The sequence below is a fragment of the Epinephelus fuscoguttatus genome, linkage group LG21 (genome assembly GCF_011397635.1).
Source record: "Epinephelus fuscoguttatus linkage group LG21, E.fuscoguttatus.final_Chr_v1".
Classification (NCBI taxonomy): Eukaryota; Metazoa; Chordata; class Actinopteri; order Perciformes; family Serranidae; genus Epinephelus; species Epinephelus fuscoguttatus.
This window is the reverse complement of record NC_064772.1, coordinates 33486785-33510431: the sequence shown is the minus strand read 5'-3', so window position 1 is coordinate 33510431 and position 23647 is coordinate 33486785. Positions and strand designations below refer to the sequence as shown.

At 41.3% G+C, this 23647-nt stretch overlaps 1 protein-coding gene across 4 annotated transcripts in view; it reads left to right on the top strand.

Moving 5' to 3' along the window:
• slc12a7b (solute carrier family 12 member 7b) overlaps positions 1 to 23647 on the top strand; it is an 89513-nt gene that overhangs the window by 34520 nt on the left and 31346 nt on the right. For all 4 annotated transcript variants that reach the window (XM_049565493.1, XM_049565491.1, XM_049565490.1 and 1 more), the window contains exons 2-3: positions 19668 to 19762; positions 20504 to 20635. In XM_049565493.1, coding sequence (XP_049421450.1) covers positions 19668 to 19762; positions 20504 to 20635 — 227 coding nt within the window. The remainder of the gene's footprint in view (positions 1 to 19667; positions 19763 to 20503; positions 20636 to 23647) is intronic.

The window sequence follows — 23647 nt, the reverse complement described above, 5'->3', positions numbered from 1 at the left end:
TTAAAGTCTGGTCAGAACCAAGCTTCATTTTAATAGCTTTAAAATGTCCCCGCCCTTGGATGTGGTTACCAACAGCAATTAGATGTCTAACTCTCCACGGTTAAGTGCCGGGTCAATACCACTGATGTACCTCCATTTCCATTATCGAATTTTAGGGGACACTAGTTAGGCATTACAACACTCACGTATTTATAGTGGTGGTTTGGCGTTAACTGTTCTTGGCTTTTATGTTACAATTTTTATCTGTTGGAAGAAAGACAATAAGTCTCTTAAGCAAATTATTAGGAAACAATTGTTCATTTGCTAATTGTGTACCAGACACGAAGCTGGTGACGAGCCGGGAAATTTGTAATTTGAGAAATGCAGGGTCTGATGTCTCGCCGTGATTTGCATCGTAGTTACGAGGCCAGGGAGTCCAGTGAAGTGCTTTGGTCATGGCATTGAAACTCTGCAGACTATAGCCTATAGCCTGAGCTGTGGTGTTGCAGACTGAAATTTAAAGAACAATTTGAACTAAGGAAGCCTGTATGGGAGCTTTGAAATGATGAGTGGTCATTCCCCTCTCACACTCGAGGAGCAATGTTGGTAGTACTCATCATAACCCTTTAAATTGCCTTTGCCACACTTGAAGTGGACACTGGGAGTTTATTTAAAAGGGTTAGAGATGGCTCTGATATGATGCATGATGAAATCCTAGAATTAAGCTTCCCTATTGCAGCTACAGTATTAGTGTGATTAAAGGAGGTTTGTATGTGTGTGCTCAGTCTTTTCTTCACTGTGACACAGTGACACCACCTGGAGAAAGGTGGACTTACTTTGTGGTGCGTGTGTGTCTCGTTTGTGGTTTCATTTTCCACCTGAGGTCATAAAAGAATGACAATATTCTGCCTGCTTTGGATGGAGAGTGCTTAGTTTTAAGGAAGAGGGCTTGCCTGCCTGCGAGCAGTCAGCTGATTTTGTTGTTGTTCTCACATGATCATCATTCAGTTGCACTTTTGCCCAGAACAACTGGGAGGGACTCTGATATAACACTGTGTTTAATCTTGATGACTTTGCAGTTTTAAGTACAGATGAATGTCAGCTATGTCTAGAATTACATTACTCTCGCGTGCCAAAGTATATGCTTTCAGTTGTTTCTGTTGCATTCATAACAGTCTAAATGGTCTTGATTTGTATGTGAATCAAATAGTTGAAGATTATTTTCCCTTCTTTGAAACATGCCATTAACGAGCTATGAAATGCAAGAGAAAAGCAGAAAAGATAAAATTGTATCAAGAAAGAAAATAAGAAAATAAATAACATAAAAAAATAAAAAATAAATTACATTTCAGACATCCAGGCGGAACACCAGTGCTTTTTAATCTGTGTTATATCTGTTTGGTTGAGGTGCTCTTCTAACTATACTGCTATATCTATACTGAATAATAAGGTTACCCACAGGATGTTCCTGACAGCTAATCTACGAAAGTTTAACTAGTTGACAACTTAAAGTATGAAAACACCCCTTTGATTTACAAGTATAATAAACTGGTGAATGGACCTGAACTTGTACAGCGCCTTTCTAGTTTTCCAACCAGTGTTGGGTAGGAACGCCTTACAGTAATAAAATTATTTCTTACAGGAACGAGTAGTGTAACTAATTACTAATGAAATTTCAGAACAACTAAACAACTCATTACAAAGTTACTTTTGTTATCACATCACGACTGACTTGAAATACAACATCACATCAGTGGACTCATTTTAGTAATCGTCATGCTTCATAAGCACGTCATAAAGCAGCGAGCTAGTTGGAAACTCTTACCATAGCGGCTGGAAATATTCCCATTACTTTGATTTTGTCGGGAGGAAAGATGACAACAACACTGTTGCTGCAGGTAGTCTCTCTCTAAAACTTTTTCCACTGCAAAAAAGACGTCCCCAAACCTCCGGTCTAAAACACCTCAGCTACTACGACCCACAGCACAGCAACGTGAAGCTCCAGGAAATACACCCCACCAAAGTATGCCCTCCTCGGCCGCAGAGGTAGGCTTTAGCGTTACACTGGCTGAACAACCAAAACTGGATTTTAATCGTGGACAGCTGCAGCTACAAAGAAGTAATGAAGCTAAAATGTCGCTCCATGAGTGACTCTATACCGGTCACAGGCAACAGTAAACCCCCAGGTGCATAGAAGCTGTCTAGCCTTAGCTACACTTACCGGCAATTACCCTGACATTCACACAGAGGCACCAATCTGAATTTTGGGGAGATTCGCTATTACAAATTTTATGGGGTGCAATGGGAAAGTAATATAAGGAGTAGTGTGATGAAGTACTGTTAGCAGGGAGTAAGAATTTAAGCAATATTATTACCTTTAAAAGGGTAACGAGTAATATATATCGCATTTTCAGAGTAAGGAGGCCAACACTGCTTCCAGGGTCACATTCACCCATTCACACACATTCATACGCTGATGGCTGAAGCTGCCACAAGGTGCAACTCAGTTTTTAACACACTCACACACCAATGGAACAGCCATCGAGAGCAGTCTGGGGTTCAGTATCTTGCTTAAGGACACATCATAAATCACATTTTTCAATAAACAAATTGTAACTTAAATGCCGCACAAATGTGTATTTAACGTGCCGACTCATCTCCATTCAAAAATACACAAACTCACATGATAACTCTCTCAAGCTTGAGTGTGCACGCAAAAGAAATTGTCTCGTGTAGCCCAGTGAGAAGACATCCAGCGTGTGCAAGCTGAACATCCATGGACAGCTGTGGACTCGTACATGTCAGGCGGATGGGCACGTGATTCCATCACCATCCATAACACACCAACCTTTACGCTGGGTATCTTATTGTAAGTTTAACCGACTAGTATTTCTGGTGCCGACTAGCGAGGCACACTGACACTGACTGAGGGATAAAGTCTGAGGTTAATATCCATCTCAGCTCCAAAACAGGAATATTGTGTCTATAAGTATATAGTAGCAGCAGCGGAGAGACAATTTAAAAGCACCTAATCTGTGCCAGCAATCACTTCTGTACTATTTTGTGTCTTACCCAAGTGTTTACACATGGCAGTGAGGATCCAAGTGTAAGCGGCACTAAGTAACATTGATCCCACAAGCATTGGCTGACCCTATTCTTCCCCTATCTGTCTCTATTTCCTGTCTAACTAACTCCCACGCTGTCTCAGCTGCTTACACGTATATCCACTGTTGTTACACACACACACAAGCTCAATTAAGATTTGATTGACAAGTCGTTCCGTGATTAAAAAAAAATGGGCTTGCCCATGGTCGTGAAAGGCTCCTCTGACTCAGCAGTCATTTAACTTGTGTCTGTCAGATTTTCCTCCATTAGAGTATGGATGTTCTAAAGCATCCAATAAACCCTCAACCCCATATAGACTCTGGTACATACCGTCAATAACCCTCGTCTCTGTGTCCTTTCTCTCCCTGCTGTGTATTGCATAACAGACAGTGTTGTTTACCTGAAGGGTTTAAAGGCTTAGGACATCATTAAGTACACACACACACACACACACACACACACACACACACACACAAAATAACTATAACAGCAGCCATCTGACATCTAACCAAGTGGAGCTTGATACTACTAAATCCTTCTTACTGTGTGATTTGATAGCCCCTCTTTAAGCTCTACATTGACACATCTGTCAGTTTAATGATGCAGGCAGCGGATGTTCAGTTATGTCTTCACATGACGCGTGAGAGCAGGATTGACGTTGCAGTTTTTTAACTCAAGCAGTCAGCAAGTTCTTACGTTAAATTATTCTCAGGGAACTTTGTGAGGATGGTCACAGCTCCACACGTAGGTGGCTCCAGGGACACACTTTGCCGATCTCTCTCTGTGTCTCGGCGTGGTGCAGGACACTCACCTGACTGACAGGCGGCCAGTGGCCAGGAGACGGCAGCAGAAACTGAGCCGCTGTTTCTTCTGTGGCTCTAAAGCCGTATCTCCCTCAAGCCTGGAGCCTCGACGTGTCTCGTGTGCTTTATAAAAAGTTCCGGATTAGCCTAATCTGGTTAAGTGATTAGTGCCCACTTCACATGCTCTTAGACAGGCAGATTAATGGGCAGCCAAGACAAAGGTAGACAGCAGAGTTCTGGGTTCACCAAAGTTTCAGGGTAATGGCCGCGGCAGAGTTTGATCTGCCATTGTCTGGACCGTTAGTGGGGCTGCGGCTCATCCTCGGCTCCATTTAGAAAACATCTGCCTCAGTTTGTCTCACAGGAGTTTGAATTAGGAGTATATGATTCAAACCAATGGATGGGGCCTTAGTCTATCAATATTTTGCTTTCCAAAGATATTAACAGATGCTTATTTAACAGAAATTACAGATTGCTGTACATACTGTAAGGTAAATATAGGGCTTACCTGTTTTCATGATGATCAAGCCAGAAATAAGTATTCAAATCTCAAATATTAAAATATTAATAATGAAAATAATTGTAAGATTTGAATGAATGACTTTATTTCGAACCAAAATTAAAAGAACATAATAAAAAAAACAAGACAAAGTGTCTGAAAGGAGCAGGTAGAAGTAAAACTTATATGTCCCTACCCCTTTCTTACATTCCTTTATCTCATACATTTTTTCAACAAATTCCCAAAATTATTTACAACTAATATACAGTTATACCCGATCTATTTACCCCCCAGTTAATTTAAATTTGCAAAAAAGTCCACAAAAGAAAACAGTATATATGTGTTGTTCTGTCTTGCGTGATTGCATTATGCGCTGCAGCCACAAGTCACTTAATCAATTAGTCATTCAAGAAATATTCATAAAAATGTTGAACATCAAGTTATCATTAAAGGCATTTATCAAACATAAAAACCAATCCTTTGATGATTCTTCTCTAAAGACCTCAGTTTGGCCTCTGGATAATGTGATGGGCATTTATTTTTTGGCATTTTATACACATACTTACAGAAGTGTATTGCATTCACTTGACAAATAAAAAAAAAAATGTTTTATTGAGTAATTTTTTTCTGTTTTTCTGAGTAATTTTTTAAATTTTTCTGTTTTTGGTGTAATTTTTTCTGTTTATCGTAGTATTTTGGTTTTGTTTTTCGGGGTAATTTTTTCTGTTTTTCTGAGTAATTTTTTTTTTTAAATTTTCTGTTTTTCAGTGTAAATTTTTTTGTTTTTCATGGTAATTTTTTTTTCTGTTTATCGTGGTAATTTTGTTTCTGTTTTTCGTGGTATTTTTGTTTTGTTTTTCAGGGTAATTTTTTCTGAGTTAAGAGAGCAGTAGAACAACAGACACTTTCATTCCTTTCTTGAGAGCTTGATATAATGGAAGCAAACATGACCCGCTTGTTTAGTTTTACTCTGACAAAAAAAACAAAAACAAAAAAACAGAAAAATACTCAATAAAACAAATTTTGTTTTTATTTGTCAAGTGAATGCAATATGCTTCCATACATACTTAACCTTAAATTAATTTATAAGAAAAATAGTCCACAGACTAAGTAATTCTTTAGGCCTTTGCACACCAAGTACGTACTTTTTTGGTCCAAAATTGTTGCTCATTTAAAAATTAAAACAACATTTACGACTCGGAAACATTCATCTGTCATTAAAGTTGATTTCCTGCTTTTTTACACACCCATCAGTGTGTGTGTGTTCATGTGTGTCCCTTCATGACATACTGCCAGGATCAAGTCAATTCAGAATCAACTAGATTGCTGTAATTGTTGGTCGTCTTTTTAACGTGATATTTCAGTAATCTATCCGAAATTAAAAACTGACTCGACACGTGTAAAGCAAACTGAAGCAAGCCTGTGAACACTGACTGTGCAGGAATCTTTGTGTCTTATGCATTTGTCCATGTCAAATAAACAAGTAAATAAAAATAAAAAAGGGTAGCATGGATCAAACTGGACCACTGACATCAGGAAATAGTCACATGGAAATAATCCAGGAGGTAAAACCGTCTTTGCTCTAGATGCTTTCACAGAATTGAACAGACCCAGTATTTTCCTTATCTTTTTTTTAATTTCATAAAGTTGGAGGACCACAACATCATCCTCACTGCTTGAGAATTTTCACAAGTGCACTGTAATGATATTATAGTCTATATTATTATAGTCTGTGGCCATTAAAATGATTGTAAAGATGCCTGTGATTGTGTGGCTCCATACCAGTGTCCTATAAAATCCAGAATACAGTATGTTGTCATCGCCCTCGGCCGTATTGTCCTGTGTGCTCCCTGAGCTTTGCTGATCGATTGACCATCTCCACCGATGGCACCCTGGAGGTCAGTCAGGAGGTCAGATTGTAAATGAAACTGCTCACTGAGGCAGCACCTGCGCTTTAAAATAGTGAGGGATTATTGATTCGAAATGACAAACTGCTCAGCGTTTACTGTGGATGGCGAGTGTTTTCATCTCAGCGCCACGAGCTTGCACACATTTTCTGGGAAAAGATTTTGCATCGATTTTTCTCATCTCTTTTTTCCTACGTGTGTGTGTGTGTGTGTACATCCATCCATCCATTCCTCTCTCCTGCCACACACTCCTACAGCTGCCTGTTTTACTACTGCTTCCCTCGCTTTCTTTGCTCCTCCCTCTTTGTGTGAGTGTGTTCAAAGACACACACGCGCATGTGTGTTTGTATGTGTGGCGGGGATCAGAAGCTCAGGGAGGTGTGTGTGTGTGTCGTGTGCGTGCAGGTCTGTCGGTGGGAGGGTGAGGGTGCTTTGTGATGCATGGCTGATGTCGCTGACATCATCGTCACAGGCCACTTTTCACACACACACACACACACACACACACACACACACACACACACACACACACAAACACAAACACACACTGTCACAGAAATAGCTGATCCTCACTTTATCCACACAGCACAGGCAGCATTCCTGACTTCTGCACCTTACTAGCAGTATCTCTATACTTCGGACCCCTATAACTGGAGTTCCTCAGGGACCACTGCTAGGACCCCCTCCCTTCCACCCCCTTTTTTTTAGCCCCGCTCCTCAGGATGGAGCAGAGGGGAGGCTCTCGACGGAAGGGTAAGTTTTTGATATAGCTTAAGTACTCCTTCAGTTGCCCTTTAGTAGCAGCACTGTGTCCGAGCTAATAAATTGTGACTGTGTCCGGTGTATTTGGTTACATGTGTAATTTTTTGTTGTCTTTTTATAGGATGCTTTGTAAAGATAGATATTTTATTGACGGACTCTTTCTAGTCCACATGGATTAGAAGTAGTTTTTTGTCTTGTGTAGTGATTCCTCTTGAGATTAATCTTCCACCAAAGACAAATCTGGCACTCAGTCAAAAGTCATGATATTTGATGAACTGTCATCCTGTAAAGATCACTGGGCAAAGCCTGATGATAATGCTGCCAATTAGAGTTTAGAAATTTGAATTAAGACATTTTGCTTCTATGTTTCTGCAGCTTCTTATAAAGCTGTGTTATGGGTCTTTTTCTACGTTATCTTTGAGCTAAAGGAACTGATGTTTGACTTGCACCGTCTGGACTCTCAGTGCCTCCTAAAGCTCCCCTTTTTTTGCTCCTTCCTTCAGTGCTAGGCAGCTTACAGCGTCGTCACAGTGTGCAGCTTAGCGGTTATAAATAGGATGCGTGGTCATTTATTACCACAGTGACCAGAGCTGCTGAGCCTAAACGTTAGCACATCCTCGATGTACCTGCCGGTGAAGCTGAACCAATCAGTAAGCAGAGTGCTGATGGAGCCTGACTTCAGCCCCGAGCTTCTCCACGACTTCTTTAGCCGGGGCTGTGATCACAGACACAAAATGCTGAGGAGAACAGAGAAGAGCTGACGGCAGGAGAGGGCGGTTTGCAAAGTGACATTCAGTCGTTCACTGACAGCAAATGACAGACTGACAACTGTCCTGACTAATGAGTGCTTTCAGCTGTGCACAGCGTTGGGACAGTGTCAGGGAATCCCACTCCCTTATGTAACACCGCTGACTGTGATGTAAAAGAATGCTTTTTAATATCGGATGTTGGGGCGGTCAAGCATGCATCAACAGTGAGGGGTTTAAAAACCATCTGCACTTGTAATTGCTCTATCCTGCATTGATCATAAGGTCGTAAATCAGTCCAAAAATATACTTTTGTTTTGTAAAAATTATCAGCACTTTTGTAAAATATAGGCAATTTGTAGTATTTTTACTAAAACGCCAGCCTTGCCGTCCAAACCGGAGGCCTGACGTATATGACAGCATAATCACCTCCTATGTGTAACACAGCTGACTTGATTCACTTCCTGACAGTGCTCAGAGCATGACATTGTCTTGGCCAAAAGCTTGAGCTGTCTTTGGCAGCGAGCTCTTTCATTAATTATAATTTATTTAGTGTGCAATCAATTAGAGGCAGACTGCTCTAATAGGAAGCATAGTGATGGACCACATCATATTTAGGTCCCGTCCAACTGCTTGTCAGTTCACATTTATCTACAGAACTATGCTTTGGTGTTTGTGTCAATCATCGAACACTGAAATTTTTGTCCCAAAAAAAGAACTTTTGGAGAGAAATAGTTGATTGTTTGATTCCCAGGTTGTCAAATTCAGACACTTTGGGTCGTTAGACTGACCAAACCACTAACCCAAAGCTTCAGTATTTGACGACCTGGGAGTGAGACTCATCAATCGACTCATCAATCGGTCATTTAATACGAATAAGTGATGATTATTTTTTCCATATTAAGTTTTATAGTTTGAACAGAACGTTCGCTGTGACAGCAGCATTCATGTAATATAGCTAATAAACAAGCTAACTGCGCTAATGACGGGTTCGGAATTGTGCAACGGCATTTTTTCCTGGCACTAGTTATCAAACAAAAGTCAGAGACTGTCGTATTAAGTTGCTGTGAGCTGTAACTTCACCACATCCAAGCAGAAGAGAGAAGATAAAGTTATCTTGGAGCTTTACAGTGTAAAGTTTCTCCTCCTCTGTGCTGCTACATCACATCTGCACCTCTGTACCAAAGGGTAGCGTAAAAGTCGAGTGCTCGCTCAGCAGCAAAATTTGGGCACCAGAACTTCCCCAGAAGTATAATATAAGGCAATATAGAAACACACACACACACACACACGCACACACACAAAAAACTGCTCGACTTTAAGCCATCTCAGTCGACTGAGGAGTTTCTAATTGATGATTTGAATCTCTGACTTTCAAGGGGCATCAAAAGTGTCTTTCTCCAGAGTGACATACTTTTAACTGAATTGTCTCCAGGTGAGCTGATACGAACTGTGTCTGGTAGTTGTCACATTCATTGTCATATCAAGGTTTTCCACAGCACCAGCTTTGGGTTTTATGTGAGCAGGATGTTCATGTTTTAAGCAGAGAGCGCTTGATGTAATCTGTGTCAGTTTGCATATGGTCACTGCCATTTACATACTGCACACCCTCCAGCAAAGTCACATTTTTAGGGGTCACCTAATGCGCTATAGCGCAGGGAGACTCTGCTCGCCACCTGCAGAAGTGGAACATCCACACACACACTCACACACAGCTCTCACCATGAAATACACCTGCATTCATTCATCAACAGTTACACAAGAGGCTTCACCTTTCTCCCTTTTCCCTCTTTATTTTAGACACACCAGTGGGTTTCTTGGATCCTGTTTTCAGTCTGGCTTTAACTGTTTAAGTTTAATACTGTCACTGTTAATTTATGACAGAATGGCAGAACTCATTACTGCTAGCCAACACCCTCATTATGATGAGACAGTGATCAATCACATGCAAAGCTGACTGTTGTAGAGTTACTGAATCACCTCTGACACAGGTCAGATATTTGCTTTAAGACGCATTTGCATTTTGAAATTAAAGTCAAAATGTCGAGATAGGGTTGAACTGTCAGGATCAGTGCCAGGCATAAGAACAAATTAATCAAAGGAGGATGGGGCTTTTTGCATTTTAATAATCAAGTCAAAATGCAGAGAATAAAGCTGAAATGTAAAGAATGAATTCAACTACTCTGGCCCATCAAATTGTGTAACTATCGACACCCTTACCTGCGTCTGTTACCAGCTATTTCAGATTGTACAAGTGCAGCCACGTCTTCCAAGTTGGTGAGGTTTCTCCCTCTGAACAGACACAACTTTTGGCACAGTCTCTTCAAAGCCCTCATATTTACCACCACAGTGTTCCTGCGTTAAAAGATAAATAATTTCCTTGTCACTAAAACAGATTATAAAGTACAATTTTGTGTAACACTAGAAGTTTGATTTATTCATAAGTTTGACTTTACTCTTGAGATGTCACGTTCATTCTCGTTATTTCAACCTGATCCTTGAAATTTCGACTTCATTATCTAAAAGCCCAACGTCCTCGTATGATTTTTTTTTTCTCATGCTAACAATTCAACTTTATTCTCGACATTTTGACTCTATTCTCTTTAAAAAAAAAAAAAAAGCTTTCTTCTCTGATTTATTTTTTCTTTTGACTTAAAGTTCAACTTAATTCTCGACATTTCGACTTTACCCTTGTAATACAAAATGATTTTAAAAAGCTTCCTGCTCATTTTTTCCTTGTGCGTCGCCCGACTACTCATCCATACAATTGCCTGGTTCAGTCTATGCGCACAATTTGCAAGCATTCATTGAAGCATTAGCATCTGTAGCATGCATTTAGTGTTTTGTTTTTGCCGCCTGACAAATGAAACTCTCCTTTTTGCTCTCTTTTGGTCCCCACCAGCTTCAAGAGTATCTGCTTTTTAGCTTCCTCTTTCTTCACCAGGTCGTTACTAACGTTGTCTATCTGCTGTTTGGTGCTGGGTTGGTTGTGTACATTTGGTTCATCAGAGCTCGCTGTGAGATGAGCGTAAACACTACAGTAAATGAACATGATTGTTTCTGTCTTGTTTGACTTGGGGTTGATTGGTGGATTAGCTTGACCACAGTGATGGAGGGAAAAATAAGAAGGGAAAGTGTCGAGAGGAGGGCTAACACAATAAATGAGATGCAGCGTGATCACACATGCACTCCTTTCCTGCCAAAGACTAGATACAGCTCATAAACATCCTTCATTCTACCAAGCAGGGAGACAAGACTGTTTGTTTCAGTGCAGATGTGTTTTGTAGTTTTAAGCAAGGTGACTTCACACACATTGAACTCCACTTAATTACTGTTTGCTTAAAATGTTATTACTAAATAAACCACAGTTTCAGTGTAGTTTTAGCTTTGATGTGATTCAACCTTTGCAGTTGTTTGAACAGTGACAGAATATTCTCTACAGTGCAGTTCCACTTATTAAGATGCAAGCAACCACATGCATCCTGTCATAAATAGATTTCATATCAAGGTGTATAAATTGTAGTGTAGATTGAACAGAGATTGAGATCCCTTCAGTTGCAGACATTGCAAGGCTTTTAAGATTGGACATCCTTTTGCATCCAGTCGAACACAAACGTTCACTTTTCGCAGCTTTCATTCTCTCCAGTAGACCAGGTGCAAATATGCAAACATTTACATTATTTGCTCCGTATGAACAAGTTTGCATGTGCACTGCACCTTCAGCATTCTTGAACTGACATGAGAACAGCTGATGTTAGGACTTTGCACAGTGCAGGACGGGTAATGATGTCAAAGAGCAGGATGACATCTTTGCAGTATGAACCTGGTCAGTCATCATAACTGAGCTGCTATTCTCAGGGGTGCCGAACAGGGCTGTGGGAATTGTTGTAGCTCAGCATTATCTGAACCTTTTCTCCCTCAATTTCAGCCCAAATGGACGGATGATTTATTTTTTGATAGCTTAAACCAGCCCACTAATCATTCAGTAATTGTTTTATGAAGCTGTAGCAATATCCAAGGTCGCAAGCCCAGGTTGTTCAGTTAAAGGTCAGTCCGCGGGCACGTTTGTGTTCAGATATTTATAAGTCCCATTTGGCAAGAGGACATAAAGATGAATTTCCAGGAAGCAGAGTGAATTAATCCAGGATAAATGGCAACATGTGTAATGTGCACAGAGGCTAACATCTGTTAAGTAGGCCAGAGTCATGTCACTGCTACTGTATATGAATCTGGACCGTGTCTCACGGGACTGTTTGACAGCACAACAAAGCACACTCACACTTGTCGACATTTACACACCGACAGTTCGGATAATAAGCAGACGGACAGACAGACACGTACAGACATACAGTAGGTCGTCTTCATCTTCCCCATCCTCATCCCTGTGCTCTGTCTTGTGTAATCTCCAACAATTACTGCGGTGATTGCAGTATTTGGCATTTACTGGGAGGATTTGTGGAAGCTGGCACCTTTGCCTAGTTTGGAGTGGTGATGTGCAAGTGCAGCAGGAGGTCACTGGAGGATTTAATGACATGGACGTGGGACAAAATTTGTTGCCACACATCAGCCATTTTAGGCATTTTTAGCTTGAAGGGGCATGGGATCCCAGCTTTGACTTTAAGAGTGTTACCATGGGGTGATGACATTTTTGTTCCACATGAGGCTAAAAAACAGTTAAGACACAGAGATGCAAATACCAGTTTTTCAGTTGTCATTAATTCTCATGAGAACTTTGGTACTGTACTTGCAACAGTCAGAAACTACTGCAATCTTTTTGATGGCTTGTTGTAAATACTTATCGGTTTATGTTGTTAAGAAATAACTGTGTATCCTGAGGTAAAAGTTGCCTCCTGCTTGCGTCTTTCATTATAGAGCTGCGGACAGCGTTTTCATTCGCTCACCCCACCTCTTTCTCAGTCTCTGTTGGTATGAGACTACTGCTGTGGGACCAGGGCTCTGTGCTTGGGGCAGAGCAAAGCTACTGTTTAACAAAAGAGTTGAACCGTTTCAGTGTGAGATAAACAGTTCAGTGCGGGATGTTAACTGCTGTGCTTTAAACATTGCAACATGCATCTCAGTTTTTCAGAAAAGCCCATGTGAAATTAGGCGTTTCAGGCTGCAGCAACCCCTAAAACAGACCCCAGCTTTACCCTAGCTTTATCAGTCAGTTTTGATTAATCAATTAATCATTTAGTCAATAAAGTACCAGAAGGTTGTGGGTAAAAAATGCCCAGGACAAATTCTCCGAGCCCAAGATAATAGTCTTAATTGGTTTTGACCATCCAATAGTCCAAAACCCAGAGATATATAATACACTATGATGTAAAAGTGAAAACAGCAAATATTTCAAATGTTTGCTTTATACAATGTCTTATAAACTAAATTGATTATTTGAAATCAAAAATACATTTTTCCAGCTCTGCATTGCGTTTAATAATAACTGAATATATTTCTTCAGGAAAAAACGGACGTGTTGTCCAATATTATCGATCATGTTTGGCAGTGTGGCAGCGTAACGTTTTTTTTTCCCAAGTAGCAGGAGCCTTTGAGTTCAGGAGGTGAACCACCAGTACAGCATGTCCTCAGAGTGGCATTGTATGTTCAAGAGAACAGTACAGGGTGTCTGCAGGTCCTTTAAAAAATCTTTAAATGTCTTAAATTCGTACTCGTACTTGTACTCGTCGTCCTCCACTTATCCGGGTCTGGGTTGCGGGGGCAGCAGCCTCAGCAAAGAAGCCCAGACAGTCCTCTCCCCAGCCACTTCCGTCAGCTCTTCCGAGGGAACCCCAAGGCGTTCCCAGGCCAGCCGGGTGATGTAGTCCCTCCAGCGTGTCCTGGGGTGGCCCCGAGGTCTCCTCCCGGTTGGACACGCCCGAAACACCTCCCAAGGGAGGCGTCCGGAAGGCATCCTTACCAGATGCCCGAACCACCTCAACTGGCTCCTCTCGATGTGGAGGAGCAGCGGCTCTACTCCGAGTCCCTTAAATTCAATTTAATAATTATTTGGCATTGAAAGGCATTAAATAGTCTTAAACTTGAATTTATGAGGTCTTAGTGCCACAAACATTTTGTTGAATTTAATCAGCTTTCATTCATTTTAATCCATGTTTTATTTTTTTCAAAAACAGTTTAACTTTTCTGTGTAATAGTCCCACATTTCCGATGTTACAAATCTGTAAACCTACGACAGTCTTTTTACTTTATACTCGCACTTACCCGTTGGCAAAACGTAGATTAACCAAACTCACTCTAATAGTCATATTGCTATTCTTATTCCAACATTCCTATCCTATATACTACTTACTTACTGTCCTGATAGTGTTTTTTGTTGTTTTTATTTTTGGCATATTAGTGCTCCATTAAAAACAGCGTGAATGACGTGCTGCGCCTGGGTTTTGTTTCTGTGACAGCAGTATCTTGACGCTAACATTAGCCAGGTAGCGAACATAACTCTACATTAACAGAGGGTTGACACAATTAATATAAAGCTTACGAAGTTAACAGTGATAAAAAGCACAACACTTAAATGATCTGCCCCCAGAAGAATTTGCTTTTCTGTCTCTGTTATGACGATGGACAGCAGCATAGCTAAAGTAGCGGCAGTGACATCACCAGCGCCTCTCTGAAAAGTTAAGAGATTCTCAAATAAAGCGCTCGGATTGGCTGCACAGAAAAGACGCTGAGTCTGGTTCCTTTTCTCCTGGTGGCCCCCTGCGTGTACATATGCCCACTCATCATTGAGAACAACTGAAGAAAGACACCAGCGCTTAGGAAAAAAATCGCTATGTGGACACAGGCCCCTAAACTTTCCTGCAGTGCATGAATAAGAATGAGATGGGTTTTTTTTTTTTATCTTGAAAAGGTCTTAAAGGGCATGAAATGTAAGTGCTGACACATGTAGACACCATGACAGTATTTCGACTGTAATCAAAATGTTGAATCTTATAATTTGATCAATGGGTCACAGAATATTAGTTTTAAATGTATTGTTTGATGTATTGTGGCAGGTGTAATAAAACTATTGCTCCTGAAGTTATTTCAGTGTTTCCGTTCACTTCCTGAATGACGTCTAAACCACTTTACACACTCTAAAAGCAGAACCCCGCCTGATTTAGAAACAGTACGGACAGTTTTAGCTTGCAGCCGGGCCTCAAAGAGGATTTAGCCGGTATCATTTAAGACAATGATTACCTGTGGTGTGTGTAGCATCCTACCAAGCTACGCGATGACTGACAGCTTGATTCACCCTTGGCTGCATCCTCGCAGCACAATGGTCTTAAATTCATTCCCTGTTATCCCAGCTTATTGAAACGCTGCGCCCTCGCATAATGTGTTCCACCACGCCACTCAGACCGCGTTTTAAAGAGCTGCACACTACAAGGACATAGTGACTTTCCCTGTGATTACCACCGGGCTAAGCCACGCTGCAAGCCTCTTATTCCCCCTGCAGCTGGATCAAGCAGTAAAAGTTACCCATGAAATCCCGGCTGCGGCCAGAGTTCACAGTAGAGAGCTCCACTGATGAATGGTGACAAGCCGGCAAAGTGTCGTGGTTAACTCTGGTCTCTGAGTAATGTGAGGAAGTGGAACATGAACCACAATATTGGCTTATGGTTGTGAATTTTTCTAACTTGAAGTATCGGAGTGTTAAATGGTCGAGAACTAGTAGTTTGAATAAAAATGTTAAAAAATAAACAAACAGAGCACTTTAGTGTTTGAATAGTTCTTTTACCCGAGTTTCTACTTGTCCTTAAAGTCTTAAAAGTCTTAAATTCAGATTCGGTGAACAGTGGAGCTGAAACAGTGTCTCCATTAACTGATTACTCTGTCAACAGAAAATTAATCTGCAATAAATTTGGTTATTAATTGTCATTTTTCAGGTGGAAATTCCAAACATTCTCACATTTCAGATGCGCTGACTGAAGGGATTTGCTTGCTGTCTTTGCAAATTGATCTTTGGAGTTTGAACTCTTTATTATACAAAACAGTTTGAATCAGTCAATAGGTCATAGGTCAACCAGCCCTGGGATATCACGATTGATTTTTTTTCTAAGATAATTGACAGACTAAGCAATAATGGAACAAATTGTTTGCAGCCCTGGAGCACTGAGCAACAGTTTTGACAATAGAAAGAATAAAGATGAGCGTCCATACTGACTGTCCATATCTCAGGAGCGCCTTGAGGGAATTTCCTCAAATTTGGCACAAATGTCCACTTAAACTGAAGCATGAATTGATCAGAGTCAAAGGTCCCTGTGACCTCGCGTAACTCAAGAATTCATACTCTAATCATGACAAATTTCACAAAACTGTCTTAATAGGATAAAATGAAACACTTATGACATCTTATATCCCAAAGGTCAAAGGTCAACTTCACTGTGACATCATAATGTTCTGCAAAAAGACTTTCCTGTCCATATCTCAGGAACAGAAAGGGAGACGTGGTCAGATTCTGAATTGGTGACACTAATCTTGGGTGTCCACCTTGAATCTGTGCTGATTGTATTGTTCTTCTGTGCTGCCGAGTTGAAGGCGTGTGTGGAGCATCCATGTTTTAGAGGATGTAACTTCTTTGCGGCAACATCCATATTTGGAGTCTGGACAGACGTGGATGAACAGCACGTGGTGGTTTGTCTCTCAAGTCTAAAGTGTCGTGACCTTCAAGTATTAAACTAGCCTGCTAAACGGAAGCGAGTAGTCAACTATTGTGTTGTGCTGCTGGTGTTCAGTTTGTTTCTCAAACTTTGAGTCATTAAAATTGGTGGATACTGTTGAATGGCGACTACTGATTCTGCAAGAAAGGGCTGCAGGAGTCTGAACTTGTTGTGTCTGGAGGATAGTTTAATTTTCTGTCCTTCATTGTCCTTGTGTTAGTTCTCTGTGGGTGCTGTGGCATGGACGTCTTCGCCCTTCACTTTAAAATGTTTATCGTCACCGTCTCTGTTTGGTTCCCTTTTGTCTTTATCCTCTTGTTATTCCTTTTGAACATAACGTTTATTGTCTTATTGTTTGTCTTATTGGCTTCTATTTATAGTGTTTTATTGTCTGTGAAGCACAATGTACCAGTTTTGTGTTTCTGTTTTGCTGAGGCTTGTGCCAGCAGCGTTTTAATATGACCCGTGTTGCATAGATGACATTTTTCTACCCTTAAACAAACTACTAAAGACATTGGTGCTTTCATTCGAAGTCGTATAACATGATCACATTTAACTGAGACCATCTTTCATACGATGGAGGAAATGGAAGCACACATGCTCACACAGATCTTCAGCCAACACATTTGCCTGGAAAAAAAAGATCCCTCACAGTTTACACTTGCACTTGACTGCAGCATGTCGGGTATCTTAACCCCGACACTCTAAGCTGTCTGCTCATTCAAAACATTTGCTCAGTGCGTTGCTGTGTGGGTTGCCGGCCCCAGCAGCAAAGACACAGCGTGGTTCACAGTTTGGTGCAAGAATGTCGTCTCTGAAGACGGCTCAGTTGCCGTGTGTAATGGTAGACCGACTGTGTGACTTCTGTTGTGGTCGGTAAAGCGGAGGTGCAGAGAGGGAGAGGAGGGTGTGTACTTATCACAATTACCACCAACAGACCGAAAGAGAACTTATTTATTGACACGTTAGAAGTTGTGAAATCTATTTTCCTATAGCTCATAGGGTAGGAGCTCCAAAGTGTGTTATGACAAGGTGGCTAATGTCAGATCTGTGACTTAGAATACATAGAAATAAATGAAATTATTTTTATCGTGTCATGTGAAGTGTATTTGTTCTTTAATTGGAAAGAGATAAAAATGTCTAACCTGACAAGTGAAGCATATATTTTACATTAAAAGCTAGAAATCAGCAGCCAAGCATCACAACAGCGATGGTCATTTGCGTACCTCAGTGTTACCTGTCTGTCTTTAAGTGACTGTGAGGTTGGCATGCTAGCCGGATAAATTAGTCGTAGATATGATCTTTAATTTGCTTTGTCATTTGCATTATTTCTGTCTGCGCTGTGTGATTGTCGGTGTCTGAGATCACCTACTTGTTAGTCTGCCAACAGCCAATATGTGTTCGTAGAGTGAGAGTCCATTTACCCTTTGAATATTTTGGTGTGAATTATTAATGAATATTATAAGAAGCCCTCATTGTGATCTGGATTATTAAAAATGTACATACACTTATAAAACTCAGATGCACCTGAGTGCAAAGCAGAGACCGACAGAAAGTAGTTTTGGGGCATTTAATCTTCACTGTTTTCAAATAAGAAATTACTTTCATCCTGATAATGGTTTAGAGTCGTCAGCAGGAGTTATTACAAGTAATTCTTTGTTTCTTGATGTTATCAACGCGACTTCTGGCATGTTTTCTGTGCAAAAGTTTGCTTGTTACAAACACCAATTAGGGATGTTGTAGACAGATCTACAGGAGATGGATTGGTGTCAGCCCTGACATTTTCTTGGCTACATGAAGCTCAATTAGAGCCTGCCCAAATTTATTGTCGCTTGTCTGTCCACAGGTGTACAAAACACTAAAGGACACCATACAAAATATTACTATACCATCAAAGGAAAGCGCTGATGCACTCTTTCCTAATGCAGAGCTGAACATTGATTTCTTGTGTATACTTTAGGCTTTTTGTGCACTGTTCAGCCATAATGGATAAATATTAAACAGGAAATATAATAAATGTTGGATATTTAGCATTGAAGCATATGAGTTGTGCGCAAATGCTGCAATTGTGACACCTTTAATACAAACATTAACAGCCATAAGTGCTATATCGTAGGCAACTGGACTTACTTGAGTTTCTTGCAGACGTTTGGCCTCTCATCCAAGAAGCTTCTTCAGTTCTAAATAGCTCTTTTTAGATAGGAATTGTGCAAATTTGCAGGAAAGCCCAATCAGTCTTTTTTCAGCATTGGCAGTATAAAAACAAAATCGGGGAGTGCAGCAAAATGCTGCCTGCCTACTTTTGTTTATACAGAATGTGCCTTTTTCGGGGCAATGGGGGGCGTGAGCAAGTAACAAAACATGTAGCTCAGTGTGTGACGTAAACAGTGACGTGGGAGGGAAGCTGTGGCTGGTCGGCGATTCTCTTGTAAATTGGCCCGTTCTTCACCGTCCCCGTCATCTGACAGTTAATGGCCTCTTCATTTGTGAGGACAAGGAGGGCGCGCAATTCCTTGTCTCCCCAGTTGCTCATCTTTACAGTGTCTGTCAGGTTTGTGTTTCCCTCTTGCTACTAGCTGCTCACTAACTCCTGCTATCAGCTGTTTCCTGTTTATCCACCGCCAACGGGCTCGCATGTGCGGCGTCATCAACAGCTCCTCCCACAAGTCTTCAACAGCCCCTCCCATTGCGGTCTGTTTAAACTTAAAGGGTTCCGCCAATATGACTTCCCTACGAGGCGGAAAATTGGGCACCTCGGGTCAACTCGCCAATCCGGCTTTCTATGTCTAAACACTTGCAGCTTACTGGCCCAACATTTGTGGAAAATCTGGCAGTGTAAAAGGGGCTAATGACTGGTGCAGAGTCACAAGCTTTTAAACTCTTTGTAGGAGTGGAGTTTAAAAGAGTTTAAAAGCTTGCGACTATGCACCAGTCCTTTAGAACTGAAGAAGCTTCTTGGATCAGAGGCAAAACGTCCTCAAGAAACTCAAGCAAGTCCAGTTGCCTACGATATAGCACTTAAGATTACCATGACCTGGGTGACTGAGAATCTTCACCGACAAACATTAACAGCCTTTAAATTATCAGTAGTGTAGTAGTAGGAAGCAGGCTCTTGTGGAAACAGCCACCACCCACATTTTGCCTTGGTTACGTCTTGTGTTAAGCCTACTCTGTATTTGTTGTAAAGAAACAACTGTGTTGTGTTTCCACAGGTGATGGCGTCCCCAAGGAAAACAGTCCCTTTATCAACAACACAGACAATGACAAAACCAACAGCTACGATGGCACCAACATGGCCCTGTTTGAGGTAACTGTCAGTCTTCATCACCACCAACTTCATATAGCACTCATGCACAAGGAAACCTGACAGTGTGATCTGTTCTGGCTAGATGCTAAAGAGAAACCCAAAAGTGTTGGGCTGAAGCTGTGTACACATCCATATCCTCTCCAAATCAGCATTCACTGCCAGAACTATTTCTACATTTTAATTAGAACCAACCTACAAAGCTCAAAGCGTTCATGGATGCGCAGTTTGCTAAAGCTTCAGGGTACGCTGTGGTGAACTAAATAAATAACTCAGAATCTTTTCTTAGCTCAACAGTGTGTCAGTCAGAGAGTTTATTTGCCATAAAAGCTGGAGCGTTGCTTCAAGAACATTCAGCTGAACTCTTTCCAGGTGCTTTGCTCTGCCATTTGGCAGACCTCGCAACTCTGTGGTCACTGGCCTTTGTAAAGAATCAATTAGGCACTGCGGCTTCTGCATGAAGCTGACCCAGCCGAGCTATTCTGAGATGCTTTGAACAGTTAACTAAATATTGCACCGTTCATTTTCATCCTGGAAGAGCTTGTCCTCTTAAGCATACAGTAACTGACCACTTAAAGGCCAAATAACAGTTGCCAAATATTTAATACGTGGTGGACAGATGCATTATGCTGCTGTGGTCTGGGAATAAAGGATTCCTGAGTGAGGTACAGGAAGTTAAAACATGTTAAATTGAAAAATCAAGTTTGTGTTCAGCATATTGAAGCAGTATTCTCTCTATTGCAGGAGGAGATGGACAGCAACCCCATGGTGTCGTCTCTCCTCAATAAACTGGCAAACTACACCAACCTCACCCAGGGGGCCCAGGAGCACGAGGAGGCCGATGATGACGAGGGACCCAAGAAGAAGGCTGTTAAGGTACAGCAGAGAGCCTGGTTTTTATACAGTGTTTGTATCACAGCTTCACGGTGGAGTACACTTATGTCCTGTACAGTTGCATATTAACAGCTGTTCTTTGAAACAAGCTGAACTGTCATTACATAACAGGGTCTTTGACCGTCGAAACCCTGCCGTTTGTATTCAATCTCGCTGGGGGTGTTCAAACCTGATCACCTTATGTTTTTGGTCTACAGAATTTTGTGTCCTTGCTCACCCTTTTGTGAAACTTTATCAGTGTGTCAAACACAGAAATATTTGAATGAACTATTTGTAAGTCTGGGATAAATAGTCACACAGTTTATTTTACATACACAAGTGTTCAGTTTTGGAAGTTAAATATTGCAGGAGAGTTATTACAAATCCAGTCAACAGACTTATATTGCTTCAAGAAAAGTTTTTGGGCTTTAAAGATACACAGAATAATTGAACCTTGAGAGAAATGTTTTTAGAAACCACACTTTTAGATGCTGTATCACTAGTGGGCAAATGGCATCTATAGTTAAAAATCATCAAGTTTCCGTCGAGGCATCGGTCTTATTTTATTGATTGAGCTGTACTGTGCCTGAGTATAATGACAACTACCCCATTCCCACTGCCCTGCTGCTCAGCCGTCACGTTAGTCATGTTGCTTCATGCTTGAGTACGCTAATGTCATCATTTAAGACTGTATAATAAAGATGAAGGACACGACAGCCCCACGAAAGTGAAGCCAAAACATCTCAATTGCCCCCTGGTGGCTGGCTGCAGCACAGCTCATAAACCCCGCCCACTTCTTGTAAGAAGAGTGGACATGTGCCAAACTAAAAGATGAAAGTGCACATCAAATAATGTCAAAGATAGTTTCTGTCATTCTATGTCATTCTTACCACTGTGATGTAGTGATGGCCAAATGAAGTTTCATGAAGCTTTATTTTCAGAACCCACTAGATGGCGCTTTTTGTTCAACAAAAGGTTGAAAGCACTTCGAATTGCTATTCTTTGAGCCTCTCTCTTTAAACCGTGAGTGCCATCTAGTGGGCTCAGAAAACAAAGAAAATGCTTCATGAGGCTTCATTTGGCCATCACTGCTGTGATGTATGTTCAAGTGTTAATTTTTCTGGTAGTTTCGGTTGTAAGTAGTTATTTGATGCTATAAAAAGGGGGTGTGGCATCATGATTGACAGCTGTGTGTGCGCCAATCAGTGTGCTCGCAATTGGGTCAGATGGTGGGAACTCAATGATCAGTGATTGCTACCACATAGACTCTGGTCCCCAGTGATATTGCCAGTGCAAGATAGCAGCAGCCATCTTTTCTATGCAGTTATTGGTCATCATCTACATGACATTTGTTCATGTTGTTGCTACAGTGTAGAAAAAAGTGCAAGATTGGATCGACCTTTGCATCATGCCGACTACTTTTTTATTTTGGAGATGATGTCAAGAACAACCCACTGACCTTCCTGCTTGGGGTCAGAGGATGAGATTGGCGAGTGCTGCACATAAACACAGATTTCGGAAGAGACCGGCAGTGTTGATAAATGCTTTTGTACCTCTGCTCGCCGACTTCTACTCCTGTTAAATGGCAGTCCACTCCAGTGTTTGGTACAGTTGGTTTTCAGACCTGATGCGAAGCGTACCCACATACAGATGAAGCAGACCTTTTCATGTGGACCCGGGCACAGATCGACAAACTTTGTCTGTCTAGGTACGAAACACACTGTTCACACTCATCAAATGAACTCGACGTTGGGGTCAAGTGTACTCAGATCTGGGCTCAGGTCCCTGATGTGAAAGCCTCCTTAAAGGGGAACTACACCAATTCTGTGAAACTCATACAGGTTATTCTTATCTTATGGTCCAAGACAGTCCAAAAATATCAGTAAACATGAACAACTCTCTTCCAGACCCAAAAACTAGGGTGCTAAAAGTCAAATTTGTCATGTCCTAGGTGTAAAGTCTGGAGCTCCTCCATAGATAGTGCATTGGGAAAGGTGTTATAGATGATGCAGAGAGTACTCGGGGATGTACTCAGTATATAGGCACATTTTCTGTTTCAGAACTGAGAACACTACAATAGAATAAAGCTCATTTTGGATATAAAAAAGAAAACCAAATTTCTGTGGGTCCACAAATTCAGTCTCCCATGACATGACAAGTTTGAGACTTCTCTGGTGTCTGAGAAAGTAGCTCATGTTCATAAATATTTATTGAACTTTCCTAAGCCGTGGAAATAACATGTTGGAGTTCCTAATAAGGTGGTGTTCCCCTTTAAATGCTACATTAATATAGAGCACGGTATCTTTTCACTAAATACCTGTTGACCCTCTTGGTTGAGTCAGAAACAGCAGTAAAAGTAGATGTAATAAGAAATTCCACAGTCCATTCGTGCTGGTTCTCTAGGATCCGTTTTCTTAAAAAGGAAAAATTAAAAGCGGCCACAATGCTGCCATGCGGCACATAGATGCCTCTGTAACCACAGCTCCAGTCCCATGCCAGTTGCCCCATCCTGTCCCCTGCATGGAAAGAGGCCTCGGGCACCTCCCATTGGCTCACAGGGAACATCTCAGTGAAGAATTAAGCTGACACCACTGTCACCCCTCTTCGTCCGGACTGGTGGGAGCAGTGCTGCACATTTGGAGATGGATGGCTAAAAAGGTAGCTGCCTGTCACCGCGAGGTGATCGATTCGACGTGTTGGGATTTTGTCAGAAAAGTTTAACATATTCCTGTCGTCTGAGCCTTTTTATACGCTGTTGCGAAACAATAGCTTTCTGCAAGGAATGCTATCTTTCAGGGTGGAAGCACTGAAGGATTTCCCACAAATCAGCAAGTATAGTGGTTTAAAGAAATGATGCCTGTGTCACTGAGATGTAAGTCTGAAATCCGTAATGTACGGCTCATTTTCATCAAACATTCATGTTTCGGAGAGCATGAAGCGCGATCTTTGTATTGCAAACAGTGGCAGCTTTGACTGAGGATTTCCCTGCACATTAATGACGCTGCGCCATCGAAG